General features: G+C 46.0%; 1 protein-coding gene across 7 annotated transcripts in view; it reads left to right on the forward strand.

Annotated features, from left to right (window-relative positions):
- Positions 1–18,840, forward strand: part of RHBDL3 (rhomboid like 3) — a 70,012-nt gene that overhangs the window by 20,614 nt on the left and 30,558 nt on the right. Inside the window, exon 3 of one of the 7 annotated variants that reach the window (XM_057418491.1) lies at positions 5,247–5,330. The exons of the other annotated variants lie outside the window; for them this stretch is intronic. Within the exon in view, the coding sequence (XP_057274474.1) occupies positions 5,247–5,330 (84 nt within the window). The remainder of the gene's footprint in view (positions 1–5,246; positions 5,331–18,840) is intronic. 7 annotated transcript variants of the gene reach the window in all.

Raw genomic sequence — 18,840 nt, forward strand, 5'->3', positions numbered from 1 at the left:
ATCAGGCCTTTGAATTTAGTCCATGTACAGTAGTGTGGGGTTTAGTGACTTGGTGAAAAAGTAATTCCAAGGAATTTCCTCTTTGCACAGGACTTGAATGTGATTCACTTGGTGAACACTGCATGCATCACAGTTGCAGTCTCGAAGTAGAGAGCTCAGTGCTTCATTGCATCTGGGGTGTGTGGTTGTCAGCCATGGACTCTGCTGCTGCTTGTAAAGAAAATGTGACCGTTGAGTTGAATTATGATGGATGTTAGTTTCCTTTTTCAGATGAAATGTATTCCTATATCTTGTGGCCATTTGCCCTCAGCAGCTTGCAGGCTGGGTATGTGAATTGGTAGCTGCAGAGTATGGCCGATCTGTTAATAGGTAGAATTTGATGCTCATAAAAAATGAATGCATTTAATATTGCATGGCAATGGTTTGCTTGAATGTTGAAGTTGCCTCAGGATCTCTTACTTGGAATGCTGTGGCTCAGGCTGTATTTATTACAAAAGCAATACAAATAGCGAGGCCCTGTGGTTCCAGAGGGTTGGCTACTCTTTTGTCTGTGAGTATCACTTACACTTTTTCCATATCAAATGTTATTCCAAGGAAGCTGTGAAAATGTGAACTGCAATGATATCTGAAAACAAAGCATTGCAGCCCAAATTCACTGTGTCCACAGGAATATCTGTCTTTGGAGATCTGTCCAGATATTATTTTTCAGGAAAAGCCAAGTTTTAGTAGACAATTTTTCATTATTAGGTTTTCATAGAGGGATGTAGAGGACTAAAAGGATTTGGTGGGTCATTAAAATGAGTACAGAACTGCCACTGTGGGGTTTTAAACATGAGATGAAATCCTGGCCCCTCTGAAGAGGCCTCATTTGCTTCCTTTGGGCCCCTTTGGGCTAATTTCATTACTGATTGCAGAGGGGTAAGGACTTCTCCCAATTTTATGGTATTTCTTTAAGCATGAAGACATGGGCATATTCCAGTTCTTTTGCTGAGAGTTTTATTAAAGGAAGCTCACAAAACGTGCACCCCTTCCATGGGAGAACATTTGTGTTGTAAATGTCATGTTTTCAAGCACATGAGGTTGTGATGATCCCTCAGATACTCAGAGGCGGCTCTATGAGAACATTTCTTGCTTTTCCCTTTAGCTCTGTGAGACAAGTACCTCAGCTCTTCATCACTTATGCAAGCCTGGATGAAGAGGCACTAACAAATATGCAGGGAGAATATTGTGATACACACCATAAAGTTGTGCCTAGTAGAAAGGAATATCAAGGCTCAAGTGATCTTTTTTCTTGAGGTTTCTGTGGTTTATTTTGTTTTCTTTCTTTGTTTGAAAGGCATCCGGCAAAGTATTCAAGCAAAGCAGCTGCTTTTCTTCTGGAGGCTTGGTCTCAAATAATGTCCAGGGTTCTTGGAAATCTCATGGCAGTGAATTCAGTGGCAGCTGAAGGTATTTGGCATCTTTGGGTATCAGTCACTCTCTGGGGCTGTGGAAGGCAGCATTGCTCTGTGAATGCTTTGTCCAGGCCACTGCAACCACCAGCTCCCTATCAGAGAGCTCTGGGGTTCTTTGCTTGGGCTCAGTGCAGCACACAGCTCTGCGCACTGCAGCTCATGTGGCTCAGGGGAGAAGGAATGGGAAGTTGCATAGGGCTGAAAAAGACCTCAAGAAATTCCCCCTTTCCTCTTCAGCCCCTCACCACAGGTTGAAGTTATCCAGACTGTCCTGTTTCCTTGGTGTAGGAGGGATTCTCACTTCAGCTTGTCTGAGATCAGGTCCACAAGGCCTGGGAAGAGCAACACCAGTCAGTTAGAATGGCCATATAATTTTCATTGCCATAATAAAGACTAATGTAAAATAAAATTATTTTATGTAATTGGACAGGAATTGATCTCAGCTAAGCAACCCAGTCTGTTTTACTTCCCTAAGACAAACATTTATCTATGCAGTGAGGTTTTCTAGTATAGAAATATTAAGAGGCCATGGGAGTTGGACACTTGCTTTTTGACTGTGTTCCCTCCCTCGGTTGACGGGTGAAGAGACTGATGGCCAGCTTCCAGTTGCACGGTTATTTTGCTAGCTCACATGATAACTGTGCTGAAGATCCTGCTGTTGCCTGAGTAATCTCTTTTCTGAAGAGGAATTCAGCTGAAATCTTTGTGGAATGAGTTGAGGCAAGACTCTGCTTTCCTCTCCATGCTGGGGAAATATCCAGTCTCAGGGGGCAAATCCTCAAACCAGCAGCAAGTTTGTGCCTATCCTAAATAGGACAGAAATCCTGCAGAGCTCAAAGCAGCTCCACAGCTTGGCCACAGCTACTTCCTTTGCAGTGAGACACTCACTGGCTTACAGCTGCCTGCAGGTGCAATAGATTCATTGTCCCATGCATACTTATGTGTACCACCTTGCTGCAAGGCTGAGCAAGGCTAAACATCTTGTCTGTGTATCTCCTGTCCTGTTCCTCTAAGTCACTCCGTGATGAACAGAGCCTGGTTCTATCTGTTCTCCATCTGTCTCTCTGTCATCTTCACTATTGTTAACATCTGGTTGAAAGATTGCCTCTTAGCACGGTGCTGATGGGATCTTTCTACAGAGGATTAAGACTGGATTGGATTGACAGGAGACAGTATCCTTGTCGCGGGAAGTTTGCCAGTTTTGTGTGGGCGCAGTGCTGCTGCTCTTCCAGTTACTCCAGTTTATGTCAGGACATAGGCAAGGGTCAGTTGCACATCCATGCCCCCTCACTGGGACCTGCTGGCCAGATGTGGCCTGGTGCACTGCATGCTGGGGTTGGGAGAGGCCTCCTGCACCCAGCTGCTGCACAAGGCCTTTATCAAGACTTTCTGTCTCTCCATCAGCTGCATCATCCCACAGAGGTGGTTTCATCCTTGGCTCCTCAGGTGCTTTCCACTGTGCAGTCACAGTGTGTTAATGGAGGATGTGGATGATGAGAATAGCATTAGGGGGGTGCTGGCAGGAGAAGTTGAGATGTTGTTTCTTGCTGTATCATGCTCCCTAGGTGGCTAATGTGTCTGTAAATCACACAAATGCTTTCCCCTAGCTCTGCTTTCTGTTACTGCTTCAGCTGCCAGGATGTCATGGCATTCAGATCTTAGATTTTGGCAAAAGCACGGCCTCCTTCCTTGTAAAGGTACTTAGTATATATTTCCAGTGCCCTGAAACATAGCTGAGGGCCCTGGTAAGCTCACTGAAGCCAGGTCCTGAGAGGTGGTATTTCTTTTTGCTTTATTTGGGTTGCTTTCCTGTGGAGTGTGTATTCTTTCCTGTACATGCATGGGGAGCAGGGAAGAATCCCTTGGCATTTCAGAAGGTAGGAGCTTCCCCTTGCTTTGTTGGTCTGCTGATCTGCAACTAAGTCCTGGGGGACCCTCGTTGCTCTTTCCCAAAGGAGATGTGTCCTGCAGTAACCAAAAGGCATCTGTTAGCTTGTGAGGACAGTCTCGGGCCTGGAGGCACATTTATTCCTTGCTGTCAGTAGCCCAGGTCATGACTCTCTTGTTCCATTGTTAGCACAGACTGGCAGAAACTTGCTGTGCTTTGAATCTATAGCACACTCTTCCATGTGTGGTGATGCTTCAGCTACAGCTGTTCTCTCAGACTAAAGGAAAACCTTTATATTTAATCCATCTCAGACTTTAAGTCTCAAAGATAGCCCAGTAAAGTCAGCAGAGTTTGCACCAAAGGGCTCAGTTTTGGGGGCCTCTTGGAGGGGATGTTAAAAGATGTCCGCAGGGTTTAGAAGCATTGTTGGCTTTATTTATTTATTTAGGTATGAGAATCCCAGTGGCTGGTATTCCCATGTCCCTTTAAGCCATTTGAGATAACATTTCTTTTGTTTCTTTCATTAAAACTTATTTTTATCCTGGCTTATGGGACTGTAAAAGTCAAAATTAAAATGCTGCTTGGTATTTCCTTGCCCATCCTATCTGTTCATCATCCCCAGCTCCTTTCAGCTCCCCCCAGCTCTCCCCCCTTCCCTCCCCAGCTTGCCTTGAAGGGCTGGGAAAGCCGGCGCTGGTGCATTGTGTCTCCTGTCTGATTGTTGTGGGGTTGTGTTTGTGTGGGGAAGGTCACGAGACAAAAAGACCACCAGGCAGGGCTGGGTGGGGGGTGATGGTCCCTCTCCATTCAGTCCTTGTGGCCATGGGTGGGAAGAGTCTTGTTTGCATGACAGGATTTCAGGGGGCCATTGCTTTTTGTTTAGGTTTCTTCCACGGCTGCTGCATGGGCTACAACAAAAGTAGAGCATATCTATGAGGTTCATGGGCTGAAGCGTGCTGAGATAACCAAGAAGCAGAGCTGTCGGTGCAGGAGCGACTGAGCCAGAGCCAGCCACTGCATGCTGGCAGCCTGGACACTGTCACCAATGGCTCTGGGTGGGGTATTTGTGCCCTGTCCAGTCTTTGCTCTGGTGGCTGAATCCTGTGAGCTGATACCCTTAGCTGGATGAATGCTGTGGAAGTTTTCTGTCCCTGGAATGAAGGTTGTAATGCAGGGGGACAGCTCCACAGATGTGCTCATGGCTGTGCTTCCCTGAATTGTTTTGAGACTTATGTTTGTAGCATCTGGCTCCTCCTTTGCCCGTCAGCTCCACACCTCTGAGACCGTTCTTGCATTTAAAAAATGCTTACTTCCTGCTATCCCTTAGTGCAGCTCTCCCCTCACCCCCCATCCTTAGTAAGCAGCTCAGTCTATATTTACTACTGGTGTGCACAAAAGCAAACATTGTCAGGGACTCATTGTAACTGTCCCAATTACCCTGAGTTCATTTGCATAAGAAGATTGAGCAGCCTGTGGCAGTGGGTTTGCCTGATAGGGGACACATAGATTTGGGGAGCAAGAAAGAATGAGAGTTCCCAGGCTGGGTGTGGGATGTGGGATGTGACAGTTTTGGTTCCTAACAGTATGGGTGCTCCAGGAGCCTGTCCTGGAAGGGGGATGGCTTGTCAGCTTCCAGCATTGGCAGCACAAGTCTGTCTGATTCAGTTGTAAGAGCTGCCAGTTTCCTAGGGATGCAGGTTCAAGAAAGCCCAAGCATGACTGAGCTCCTGCTGTCCCATCAGAGTAAATCCTTTTCCTGTATTGTGTGTATCTGTGCATTTATGTCTTTATTTTTAGTAGGTGTTGACCCTGCTTGAATGCTTTTAGACTAAGCATTGACCTGCCTTGTGTTGTCACTTTCATCAGGCACATGTAACTTCTCCCTGTGTTTTAATTTTTTCCAGAGAGATAGCTGTTCCTGCAGGCAGGCACTAAAGGCAGAGAAAAGCAGCTGGAATGAAGCACAAGTCAGGAAGCAGGCTGAAATGGTATGATCTCTTGACCCAAAGCAATAGCTGATGTTGTTAGGGTGTGCTCACCCTGCAGCAGCTGCAGAGCTTGCACTCCTTTCACTGGATTGAAAATTATTCATACCCTATTTCCCTTCCCCCCAGTGCCATATGTAACATCATCTGCTTGTGCCAGGCAGATGGAAAAGCAAGACAGTATTCTCTTTGCAGTAATGGTTCTTCGTGGGCTCAACTGGCCTGGGAAATTGCGACGTTAAAGCTTGTCTGCTCTGGTAGACCCTTACGATCCCTTTGCTGCTGCTGTGTGCCTGTGCATGTCTGCACAAAGGCACATCCATCTCTTCAGCTCACTGCTGCTTCTAGGAAAGACTCACACTTGGACATCTTTTCTTGTTTGTGGGTATCACCAAGCTTGGTGTACTTCTTGGAGGTGCTTTGACCTTTGTTTTGTCTTAAACCCTGATTAAAAATCTCCACTCTAATATTTGGCAATTAACAGTTTTCACTAGTAAGTTATTAGGTGGCAATATGGTGGTGGCTGGATCACAGGCAGCTCATCTCAACTACAGCAGCATTTTAGGCCCCTTGCATCCTTGGGTGAATTATTTTGCCTCTCCTAGCTCCTAAAGTGGGGCTCTCTATGAGGTGGTACCACTGTGAATCATAAAGAGAACAAATTATCATTTAAAAAAGCACTATGTGCTAGAAACCTGATTGCTAATGACCTGATCCCAAATCCCTGCCCTATATTTTTGGACCTCTCTGAGGGGGATTGATGATCTGGCCCAGATTTCTCAGGAATTCCTTTGCTACTGAGGGGGGAGGAGTAAAGGGGAGAAATCCTCATGTCTTTTCTCACATGATTTGCTGCCTGTGCTCTGACTCCAGGACACTCGTTTTTTTTTTTGCCTGAAATTAACTGCATTGATTTGTTGTGTTTGCTTGGTGGAAGAAACATCCAAAATCAAGGGAGCAGAACAGTCTCAGGCTGAGGTACAGATGGGCCCCTCGTAGTTCCTCTAGCAACACTTTAGAAGCCAGCTGATATGTTTGACTTCCCTGATGAAAAGGTAAAGTAGGGTCAAGTCTTCAATTTAAATTTATTTTCCTTTCCATGGTATTTGTTTTTGAGGGTTGTGTCCTACCTTCTACTGGCTTTCTATGACCTCTCATTTTAGCCTGTATGACTGTGGGGTCTATTTATGAGAAGCAAAACATGATTCCAGACACAATTAGCTTTTAAATGGTTGTTCCTGACAAATATGAACTAAAAGGCTATGATTTAAGGCCTTACATTACCCCTTTTGGAGTGAGTCACTGGACCTTTTGCTTTGCAGTTGGGAAAATAGGATTGGCACAGGATCCTGTTGGGGGTGACTGATGGATCTATGAAGATAACGGATACCTTGGCCTGTCTAAACCTGCACATCTAAAAGGGATGGGAGAGTATTCAGTTTTCAGCTCTGTCACTGAGTAGTATGATGTGTCCTTTCTAAATGCTTTATGTACCCCAGCTGTGAACAGGGTGGAGGTGGGTGAATAATGACATGTAGGGTTTTGTTTGCAGTTCCCCAAAGACTAGGAAAAATGCTTTTTGTTTCTTCTTGAGCAAAATATTTGACTTGAGCTGAACCATCTGAATATGAACATAAATGATAATTATCTACTGAAGCATTTTGAAAACAGTAATGTCCTGTGTTTTGGCCTTGTAGAATCTGAGGGAACTTCTTCTAAATCATCAATGTTCAAAACTAAGGCAAACTGTCAAGAAAGTCTTGGCATGACTGGAATCTCCACGTTTTTGCTTGGAAAAGATTTGTTTTGTAAAAAGTTCATCCTGTCTTTAAAAATGGGAGGAAAGGCTTGCAAATAACACTAATAATAACCGCTGTTTCTCTGTCATACATACCCATTGTATCTTGTCCCATCTTTAGGGCAGTGTTACACTTGCATCTCCTGGGCTGCTGCTTGCAATTATCTTGGTGTTTCCATGTCACTAGCTCAGTTTTGCTACAACTCCCTTTGCTGGGGTGATCTGGCCTTTGGTGGCTGCTGTTGGATTTGCTCTGGGTTCATGAGAATTTGCTGGCTGGGAGCAAAGAAGGTGCCTGATAGTGGAGGGATTATACAGGGGCAGATGATGGTAACACTGTCTGCTTCAGGCAGCTTTTCTGCTCCTGGATTAAAGTTCACGCTGTGTTACTTGTCTTTCTCTCTAAGGCCTTGTCAAGTCCATGTGGGAAGCTATTCTGCCTGCACTATTTCACTTTGTGCTGCTCAGCTCTCTCTCTGTCTAATTTCTCCTCCCTCTCTCCCCCTCCATTCAAGCGGCATCTTTCAGTCTTACCCATTCAGTCTGCCTTTGCTCTCTGCCCTGTGTAAAACTGCCATGCCCTCCCCACCATTCATCACCTCATGCTCATTCACATCCCGCTTTCCTTTCCCCATTCAGCTGGGCTTCCTCTCAGCCAGGCTGGGCTGCCCTCTCCTCCTGCCCCGCCGCAGCCCTCCTTTTGTGCCTTTGCACTCCCTTCTCCGTGATCATCCGAAGCACAGCAGTCTGCAGTGTGCTCTGTGAGGATGCTCTCCTAGAGGTTGGCCCCACTGGATGGGCTGGTTAATCCCAGTGGAAGCCTGATGGGATTCTTTGGGGTGGATTGGCCTCTCTAGTTAACCTGCAGGTGAGAAGATTTTCTTTCTCCCACTCTCTTCCCACTTCCCAGAGATGTGGCATGACCCATGAATAGGAAGAGTATTGCCATTTCCTAACATTCCTTTTCAGTCTGGTCTTTCTGTCTCTCCTACTGGCTCGTTTCTCCTTTATTTGCAGTGGTTTCAGCTCTTAGGTGACTCTTCAGGAGGCTGTTTTGATTTCCTCATTCCTGAAGAGCATGACATGCACTCTGTAATTGTTCTGGCTCCCTTACTGTGGTTGTTGCCTGTGCCTTCTCTGCTTCCTTCTTCTAATCATCTACAATGGGGTCATACCAGTTTTGGAAAGCCATCTGTGCACTTGTGTGTGTGTTTAAGGAAATAGAGCTTGTGAATTGTAGTAGCCAGGGTTTGTTTCTCAGTCTCAGTGCAGCCACAACCCTGTGTTTGTGATGCAGACATGGCAAATATGGACCACAGACCTCTGCCAAAGATCTCCCAGCCTGCTGCTCACTTGATCCCCTGCACCTGTGCCAGCAGCATGCAGACATCACCCCAGCCTTTTGAAGGAGCAGGTCTCCCTGCTGCAGTGTGGCAGGAAAACTAACTGGGAGGTCTGCTTGCCTGTGGGTGCCCATGGGGGGCTTCAGCTTGGAATGGTTAAACTGCATCCAAACCAGTCTGTTCAAGGAAAAGGGGAAATATTAGAGCTTGGGAAGAGTGGACAGGCTTGTTAGGGGGATCAGGAGCTCTCTAAAGCATGGGTGATCCCAGACACAAGAGAGAGCTGATTAGTTCAGTAAAATAGGTAGAAACGAAGTGGAGGCAGGGAAGTAGAGGGGCTCTGTGAGTGAGTGCAGGTTTGACTGACAGGACGAGCTCTCTGCTGTGTGGGAGGCTGGAAGGCAGCATTGCTGCTGTCTCCTGAGGCAGTCAGGAGCCCTTGATATGGCTCAGGCAGGGCCAGGTTCTGTGAGGGCTTGTCAGTGCTGTGAAAAGGACACTTTTCCATGGTAAGACTCTTAAAGAGGGGTTTCAAAGCATGCTGTGGTAGTTTGTTGTCAGGCTGGCGAGTGTGTAAAAGTGATTCCCTGTTCATTGCGTTTGGGCCCTACAGAGACGTTACACCTTGCAGGAGGCCCTGCATTTTGTGACCTGCAAGAGCAGTTGCATTCCTGTTGTGGAATCTTTATTAAGTCATGATTTGCTTTAAAACTTCAGACACGTTTTGTGTCTGCTTGAAGTCTGTTGCAAAGAGAATAGAAACACTGTGCCTTGCCTTGTGTTTGTACCTTGTGCCCAATAAGGGCATACAAGAAGTCAAAATGAAGCTGGACTTCTCTGTTTCGTTGTTGCGCATCTTTGGCACTTGGACAAATCTCTTTTACCCTTAAACCAAAGTGTATTTGACACAGCAGACACTGTGAAAGTGCAAACGCTGCAGATCTTGCAGTCCTCCGTACAGGGAACCTGCAGTCTGGGTGTCATCCAGGACTGATTTGGATGTATCTCCTAAGAAACAGTGTGAACTACCACAGGTTCCAGCAGTCTGGCTCCTTACTGCAGTTGTAACCCTGGAAAGATGCAAGTGAGAATCTCTTGCTCTCAAGTGTTTAAATGATAGAGATGAGTAATAATTACTACTCCCAGCTCTGGCTCCATCTGGAACCAGCTTCTCTGGAGTACCTTTGAGACGGTTATGTCCTTGCAGTGTAATGCCAGGTGCCTACAAGGCGTTGTAAGGAATCATGTGATACCTCTGTGTCCTCTTCACAAGGCTGACATCTTCTGCTCCAGTTTAGCTTGGAAAGCTTCTAGTCCCCTTGACTGAGTAAAGCTGAATGTAAAATCAGTGTAAGTTAAATATGCTTCCCAGTCTGTTTAGTAGGAGTGTTGCTCTGTGGTGGTGGTTCTAACCAGAAGCATGATTTGAATTCCCAGTATAGGGGGGTTATTCAGGTTATGTATATTATGGCAGTTGTTAGTTGGGGCTTTAAATGCATATGTTTGGCTTAGTTTTTAATGAGACCTTATAACTTGCAGTCAGGTCAGAAGGGAGCTGTTGGGATCATCTGGCGTCTCATAATGAAGGCCATAAGATTTTGTAAGTGGTTTTCTGCTTGACCTTGACCATATCTCATTTCCCAGGAAAACCTGCAATACAGTTGTGAAGCTTCTGGTTAAGTTACTGAGACATTTCACTCGTTAATAGTAAAAATAATCAACTTACTCTAATCTGAAGCTGCTCAGCTTTGACCTCTAGCGCGCAGATGTGATTATACCTTTGTCATAGGGGAGAATCCTCTGCTGCCAAATTCCTGTTCCCTTTGTGGTTCCTCTGGACAATGATCAAGTCATTGCTTAACCTTCCTTTTCATAAACTAATGAATTGAGCCTGTAGTAGAGCCAGTCAGACTATAGAGTAACAAAGTGCCAAAGGAAGAGGTAATGTCACCTCATTTACAAACCTGCCGCTCACATTTCCTTTTTTGAAGGCAGTGTTATGTTGAGAGCACTGAGCTGTTACTCAGTGTAACAAAGCAAGGGGTTTCCCCCACCTTAGAATAGCTTCTTCTGAAGATGGCAGTCCCCATCCTGTAAACTGGCATTCTTGGCTCCTGGCCATCTGGCTTCCTATTTTACTGTAATATGTATTGTTTGCAAGCACCCAGCTTTACCGAAAGACCCAGCTCATGTTTAGTAACTTGCTGCTTTACCTCATTGGTGAGCATGATGCAGACTTAAGTTACACTTTCTCCTAAGCCACTAATGCTAATTCTGTGGGTGAGAATGAATTCTCAGGGGACCTCATTAGTGGCATCTCCATGGGATGGTGGCTCTCTGGCTTAACGTTATTTTTGAGACCTGTCAAATAGCCAGACTTTAGCATGTTGAATGTGTGACAGCCTGAGTTTGTGTCACAATAAGGCCTCAAACACAGAGTTGTCTGGTGATGTCAGATGCTCTGCAGAAATCAGTCATAGCAGCAATCTTTTCTTATGATTGGCATCAAGTTTATATCCTCTTCCAGCTAATATCAGCTGAACATAATCTATTTTCTGTAGCCTATTCTGATTGATGTTATACTGGTCCTCCTTCAGTTATGCACTACTCAATATCAGTCATCTGTTTGTTTGCTGTGGGTTGTTTTTAGCCAACAGACCTGCTTTGTCCTGTTAAATTCTTGTCACAGCCCTGAAGTTTTGGGAGTGGTGTGGGTGCTTGTCACCACGTTTGGACAGGAGTTTTTAAGCCATGTTTCGAAGGGCTGTAGTGCCGATTCAAAGGTGCAGGGAGGGTAAAAAGCAGATCTTGATGTTCCTCCAGCATTCCCAGACTTGCAGAAAATCAGTGTAAGTACTCGCTTTTTAAGGTCTTTTGGATGAAAGTTACCTTGACCTGCTGACTCAGACCATCCCGCTTCAGCAGCTGCTGTGTCCCACTCTCCGGAGTTACTGCTGGGACAGAAAGTGTATCGTCATTGTACAACAGAGATAATTCACTGCCTTTCGTCCCTATGCAGACCCGAAACATTTCAACATTTCAAGCACCATGGGATCACCTGTGCTACTTTTTCCAGATAACATCAGACCAAACCCCTGTTTTGCATGAGAAGACTCGTCTGCCTCACATGTATGAGCAGAGACACCGCTGCGATAGAAGACTTTGTCAGTAGCAGTGAATTTTACAGAAATGCTTTTGTGTGTTTAGTTAACACGGGGTAAGCAGGGAGCTGACTGCAGGAACTTGGCCTGGAATACAGCTGAATACTCTGACTGTTGAGTGTTGGTTTCTGTTTGTTTGGTTTTTGTTTTCCTCGTAGCAATAGTGATTGAGGCCTGTCTGTCTCCTGCCTGGGAGGTTGACTGTGCATGCCCATGCCATGCCTTCTATTGACTTAGCTAGTCCAAATAAATGCAGCATCCCACCCAGAGTGTATCGCATTTCAGCTCTGAATGAAGAGGCTTACTTTCATTATTGTCCCCTCATAATGCAGAAGCCCTGAGAGATGTAATTAATATTGATACAGGGTTTTGAGAGTCTCCAATAAGACATAACTAAAAAGACATAAAAGATAATTGTGTGGTAGTAAATGAGAATATCATGTGTCATGCTGATATGGATATTGCTGTTTTCAGCTTTTGATATTTGATGCCTTATACCATCCAGATGAAAAATGGGCTTTACTTTAATTAGACTGAAGAACTCATTGCCTTGGGGGATTGTGGAGCCCTAAAAACTAGAGGAATTCAAAAGGGAGAGCAAGAGATGGGGCATTTGTACAGTTAGCAATGTCTGGGCCAGTACTGACAAGTAGATCTGGAAAAAGTGTTAAACCTCTTTCCCTAAGGATTTGAGAAAAGGTTTTAACTGTTAGAGTGGGTTTGGTCATGGCAGTCATTAGGGGACTGATAACTTGTAGGCTTCATCTTGTCCACAATCTCAGGAAGGTGTGGATAGGCTGGTGCTGTCAGAACAGCCTGCCCAGCCTGTTGCTGCAGCTGAGGACACCTATCCAGTGAAACATGCAAGGTGCCCAGTGTTGGGTCAAGATTAAATATTGTATTTTCACATTAAAAACCAAAACAAACACTGCTTTTTAGAGTGCCTCAGCTTCTTCCCATTAGTCTTAATGCACTTGCATAAATAATAAAACAGGAAGGAGCAGAGCTGAAGAAGGCTCAGTCTATAAACATGTCTCTCTGCATTAAGCTTTGTGGCATAATGGAGGGCACCTCCTGCCATCCGTGCTGTCTCCTTAATCAGGTCATTATCTCCCTCACTTCCAGTGCTGCATCTCCTTCCCTGTCAGCGCTGCTGGTAATGGAGCTCCTATTTACCCTGGCTTCTTTCTGGGGAGCAGCTTTGGTTTCAAAGCCAGTGCAGTGGCATATTTTGAATAATTTAGTTCTGGGTGGCTTGAACACTGTGAGTAGTTCCCCAGTTGAGACTGGAGCTGATTCCTGTGGGTATTCTGCCAGGAGGCTGATATGGAGAGACACATTGGGAAGGCTCAGCGTGGTGGGCTGTCCAGGCGGCAGAGGACTGGAAGCTAGCTTAACAGGCTTTGTGAGTGCATCTTAGCTCTATCCTCTCTTAGTGCCTTAGCAAGGACTTGCAGCAAGAAACCCACAGGCAGGGGGAGGATAGGGGAGAGAGTTGCATTAAAAAGTGTATAGAGACAGAAATGTGGATTTAGGTAGGTGGCCAAGTATGACAGATAGGCTTCCCCACCAAGCCCCAAATTCCTGGAGTCTCTAAAAGCAGGATTTGCTTGGCCTGTGGTGGCTTGGACAAGGGGTCTGAACCTCTGTGGAGTCAAGGAGTTTAGTGTGATGTCCAGCTGTCATGGGCTTTGTAAATTTGCTATGCTTCTATACATGAAACCTTGGCAGAAGGTCAGCTCCGTTCATATTGTCCCTGTGCTGCTTGGCCTCATGGCTTTCTAATAGCCCCCATTGCAGTCCTCATCGAGTCACACTCTGTCAGTGCTATACAGCCCTTGTCTGGGGGTCCTGGTTGGTGAATAAGTGAGGGTATATCCTGTGTGCTTAAATGCAATCTGGCTTTTGAGAGTTGGGTGATGTTTCCAGCCCTTGGGTTCACCTCAGGTCAAAGCAATCCAACATGGACTAAAGTACTGCTTCACTTAATCACTTTATATTGTCCAGGCAGTGGTGGGTAAATTCATTATTTACAGGGCAAGAGAGTGTGCATCACTGGAGCCAGCACTAATGGTTTACCATAGGTGTTCAGGCAACTCAGATTAGGTGACGTTCAGTGATGAGGAGCTGGATTTCAAAGTGGAGGGATATGCACTTAACTTTCACTCGCTTTCCTCTCTTCTGGATTAGGGTTTCTCCTCTCACATGCATCTCTCACTGTTGGAAGAAAGCAGGATCATTTAACTGCTTGGAAGATCATCACCACCAGGCTGTGATGAAACTCCTGTTATAACAGCCCCTGCTTTCTGCCCTCTCATTTGGATTGCAAGGCAGACTTTCTTCCTCTGTTTTGTTATTCCTTTAATCTTCATCAAACCAGCAAATGCTACATATACTGATACCACATTGTTTTATTAAAAAGCAAAATAAAAAAGCAAGCACAAAACAAAACCCAAACCCACACATCATCTCACAGCATGACCCCAAAGACTGAGGAAAGAGAGAGAATGAATGGGTTCTAGTAAAATGTGTGACCATCTTGAGAAGACTTTCAATGCCTGTCTTAAATGTCTTTTCACAGCTTCATCTTGGAATCTGTCAACTCCATGTATTGACTTGGAGGTTCTTGATTGAACTACAACGTGGCCCTTAGAGATGGCCTGGTTGATTCCAAAGCTTGCTGGCATCCCTAGATTGTGGAGACTATGCCATCTAACGGTCTGAGTTCAAGTCCAGCAAAGCTCAGAGTGTTTTTTTAAAGCCTTGGAGATTTTTGCATGTAGTTGAGTCCCTGTTTCCAGTGGGAAAGGGCCTACACGTGAACCAGACGCAGGCAAACTACTGATAGCTCCTTTCTGGTGGGAAATAAGGCAGGAGTTGTCATTTCCGTACAGCAGGAGGTGAAGCTAAAGCTCAGGGCAATTTATTTCCAGAATCTTTATCCTGGTCTGTATCAGAGCTGGGACAGTGCCAGGAGGCCTGACTGCCACGCCAGGCTCTTCCAGGAGTGAAGATACCACAGGACCATAGATGACTGGGATTTCAAGGGACTGATCCATCTCAAAGCCAACTTCCAAAGTAGATGAAGTTGCTTGGAGCCTTGCCCATTGCGAAGACAAGTTATGGCTTGGGTGATGCCAAGACAAAGCCCCTCAGTGAGGAAACCATGGATGGTATCAAATTCTCTGTTCCTGCAACATCTGCAATCCTCAAGGCAGCTAAAGGAGCCTCACGTTGTGCCCAGTTCAGCTGCTCTGGTGCCCCAGAGGGCTGTTTGCCATGGAGTAGAGGAGCAGCTGGCTGCACTGTGTGAGATGTCTGTGTTTTCCCAAGACACCCATTGTCTGTCTGCAGCACCAGCCTCCACCCTACTTGCTCACTCAGCCGTGGCTGATGTGTCTTTAATTAAAGAGGAGAAGCAATTTGAGATTTTCTTTTCTTTTCTTAACCATATTTCCTATTTCCATCAGAGCTTGCAGGCCTCTCCTGCCCTTATTTTTGTCCTGTAGTTTTGCTGAGGGACCTTCAGTTTATGGCATGTCTGCCCTAAAATAAGAGAGAAATAGGCAAAAATAGCTTGATTTGGGACAGGGAATTAAGATGCTGGGTCAGATGGCTGCTATGGTCATTAGCATATTTACATTTTTGCTGAAGAGCCTAGCTGAGGATCAGGGGAGTTAAGGATGATTGTCATTGAAATACAGAGGAAACCTTGCATGAAATTGCCGTTAGTGTCCTATTGTCTTGGAGGCTGAGGGGGGGCAAATGGCTTTCTTCATCCCTGCACCCCTTGTGTTGGGCTTGTCAGCCCAAGTAGCTGGGCAGAGGCAGAAGTAACTGCTGCAGGAAGGCACTGTGCTGAGTTAGCTGCTGGGAGGCTTTGCCTGGGGAGCTGTGAGGCTCAGTGCAGCCACACTGCTGGCTGCCAGTCAGCCTCTGGCCTCACGGTGACACAGAGGTGGTCGGCTGGGCCTGTGGGACAACTGACCCTCAGTGAGATCACCATGGATAAATACATGAAGCGTCTAGCAAAGGTCAGTTGTCTCTTCTATAACTGATGGACCCAAGTGTTTTGAGTGTGCCATTGCATGTTGGTTTTGCCATGTGTGGGGACACATGTTCTGCAGGACTAGCTCAACCCCTTGATTTTTTATGGCTAGCTGTGATACCAGAAACAAGGTGTGAGGCAGTTGGGGGTGTTGGTGTGGATTTTGAGTGTTGTGATGACAGATGAGATTTTATATGGTAAAAAAAAAAATATTTAAACATAAATAAGAGAACTCCCTCACAGCTGGGGTTTAGGGTAAAACAGGTTGTAGAAGCAGTGCTCTAGTCCTGCTCTGAGGCGGGCCTTTTTAGTTCAGATGTTACTTGTTCATTGTTCTCTTACTCTTTCATGCTGTTCAGATCCACTGTTTTAATTCAAACCCATTTCTAATTAGTATCTTTAACTTAGTGCCAAACCCTAAATTGTACATGGTAACATGAAAGAGGAGGACAGGTTCCCTGGCCTGTTTACAGTTCTGAAAGTACTAGCTACCTTCTGCTACTGCTTTGATTTTGGTGGGACAAGCAGCAAGGCAGTGAATTGAAGGAGGAATGCTGGTGCCTTTTGGTATGAGAAAGAAGCATCCTTGGAGCAGAGGCTCATTTGTAGCCACCAGACAGGTTTCAGCTGTCTGTCCATTTGCAAAGCCAGCAGCAGGTATGGACAGTACAGTCTTGAATGATGGGATTGTATCAGCTCTAGCAGTGGTGAGTCTGAAGTCAGTGTGTCCTTCTGGGCTGGTTTGAAGCTGACTGTGTAATTTTTGTTCTTGGTTACAAAATGTTTCTTTTTGTAATGCTTTAAAGCAGAACAAAGTCTAGAAAAGTGGTTTGTGATCTCAGCAGCTCTTGTGTGCTTCAGCTCTGTCTTTTCTTGCCCTTTGAAGGAACAAGTAATAGCCACCTTCCCTATGGCTGTGGCCATTGGTTTTTCCTACAAAACAATGAGCACACAACATGGGGAGAATCCTATGCTTCAGTCACTGAACCTAGCCCTCAAAGCAGGGAAGCATTTAAGCCCTCAGGGAGCAAATGGATTTGTCCTGGACAAGATAGATTCTAACATCTTAAATGTCAAGATATAGTTAAAGTGGTGCAGTTAAGTAAGATGTTGGTTAGGTCAACTGTTTTCAGGAAAACAAGAGTGAACACAGCAGTATCTATGGGATTGCAGGTGTTAGATCCATTCACTGAATGACTCATCTCCCAGCTTCTGCAAATTCCCCTTAGAAAGGTCATCTCAGGTATTATGCTAATAATACTTTATTTCCTGGGTATCTGTGCCTCTGGGATTGAGCACTGCAAAACTTCAAATCAAGCTGGCTTGGGAGTCCCATCAAGAGCCAAAAAAAGCATCAGAGCTGAGCCTGAGTGCAGAAGCTCTGATTTTGTGGTTGGTTTTAGAATGTGATCTGTTAACTTTAGAGTGGGCTGGAGTAGGGGAGTTAAACTTATCCAGGGATTAATATTAAGCCCTTGTTTAACAGCAAAGAGCTGATGAAATCCACCTTTGGCTCGGAGGGCCAGCTGTCAGGAAGGTACATCCAGGCCACCTTTCAAGGACAGAACAGCTCTCGGCTGAGGCTGGGGAAGAGTGCCCAGCTCTGACTGCCCACAGGTCATATGGTTTATCTTGTTTTGTGTAATCCAATTGTCCCAGCAGCTTCTTCACCGAGGGGCTGCTGCTTGGACAGAACAGCAGACCAGCTCTGCTCCAGCCAGGGACTGTGACCTCTTCTCCTCAGCTTAGGCTCAACAAAGCAGCCGGTGGTAGCAGAGTCCCCAGGAGCAGCAGGACAAAGGTGCTCGGGCTGGAAGAGGACAGAGCCAGATCCTCTCACATGGGCACTGCATCCCCCCAAACAAGCTGCCTGTGCCTGAGGCTGGTGTGTTTAACAGCAGAGCAGTGCCAACCCTGCTGCTGGCAGGTTGCAGCCTCTGCCACATCCCCCTTCTCACCTCCTCCCTTGCCAAAGCAGCCTTTACTCTGCTGCATCTGATCTGAGGCCCAGCGCCTGTTCAGCTTTTGTTCTCCGTTAGGATAGAACCAGGACTGTCAGGACCTCTTTGGCTCTGCCAAGGCCTTTTATGTCCCAAATGTTTCCATGAAAAGACTCCCTCCTGACCACCCTGTCCCCTGACAGCCATTCAAACCAGCCAACAAGCTTGATATCATTATCTACAAAAGGAGGCCAGCGAGCACCAGCGTCCTCACAGCCAAGTTTGGGAAATCAAAGGCAAATCTCCCAGCAACAGAGTGCTGGCAGAGATCAGACTGTACCACATCCAGTGCGGGCTGGTCTGGCAGCTTCCTCTGCTGGTTTTCAAAGCACAAAAGCAATGTGCTTGGCGTGGGGCCAGCACTGGCTTGGCTGGGTCTGGGGCTGAGCCAGCCTCTGAGCTGGCAGCCCCTCACAGAGTGCCCTGGGGAGCTCAGTGGGGGACAGAGGCTGCTGGAAGCAGTTGTGAGTTAGAGCAGCCTTGCAAAGCTGTCTCCTTTTGGTCAGTGGTATTTTTAGATTAACCACTCAGTCTGAGGGGAAAATGGTGATGTTATTGGTCAGAGTGGGGTTCACTCCAAATCTCACCTGGGACTTTCCTGTTAATGACTTTGGTTTATGTTCTGAAAATGGCATGTTGCTGCCTTGCCACTTCTGGTTTGAAGCGATGTTCATCTGGTTTGTTCCCTGTTCAAAGACTTTCTTTCCAATCCATCTTTAGAGAGCTCTTCAGCAGTGAAAGCACGTAACAATTTGAAGGCACCTGGAAAGGTGACTGAAAGAACCACTGAGCGCAGAAAGGGCTTGAGGAGGGATGGCATATTCTTCTGTTACAATTGTGTTAGGAAATACAGGAGTAAAACTGTTTTCAGCACATATTATCTCACAGACTGCATCTCTGGTTTGCTTGATAGCCCAGGTAGGGATATGAAAAACAGACAAGAGAAATGATGATGCAGAGGGAAGGAAGTTGAAGGGAGCTGACTTAGCTGAAGCTTGGGTGGAGACGGCATGATGGTATGGATGAAGGTGCCTGGTTCACCCCTCTCTGCAGCAGGGTGCTTTGGGCAGTGAAAGGAAGCTGGAGATGGGGTTATTACAGGGGAATATGTCAACAAAACCTAGAGCAACCCCTGGGTCCCTGTGTGTCTGCAGCAGGTGATG

Source organism: Pezoporus wallicus, unplaced genomic scaffold (assembly GCF_028554395.1).
Source record: "Pezoporus wallicus isolate ANWC-B61680 ecotype Strahan unplaced genomic scaffold, APGP_CSIRO_Pwel_v1 contig_3710, whole genome shotgun sequence".
In the NCBI taxonomy this organism is placed as follows: domain Eukaryota; kingdom Metazoa; phylum Chordata; class Aves; order Psittaciformes; family Psittacidae; genus Pezoporus; species Pezoporus wallicus.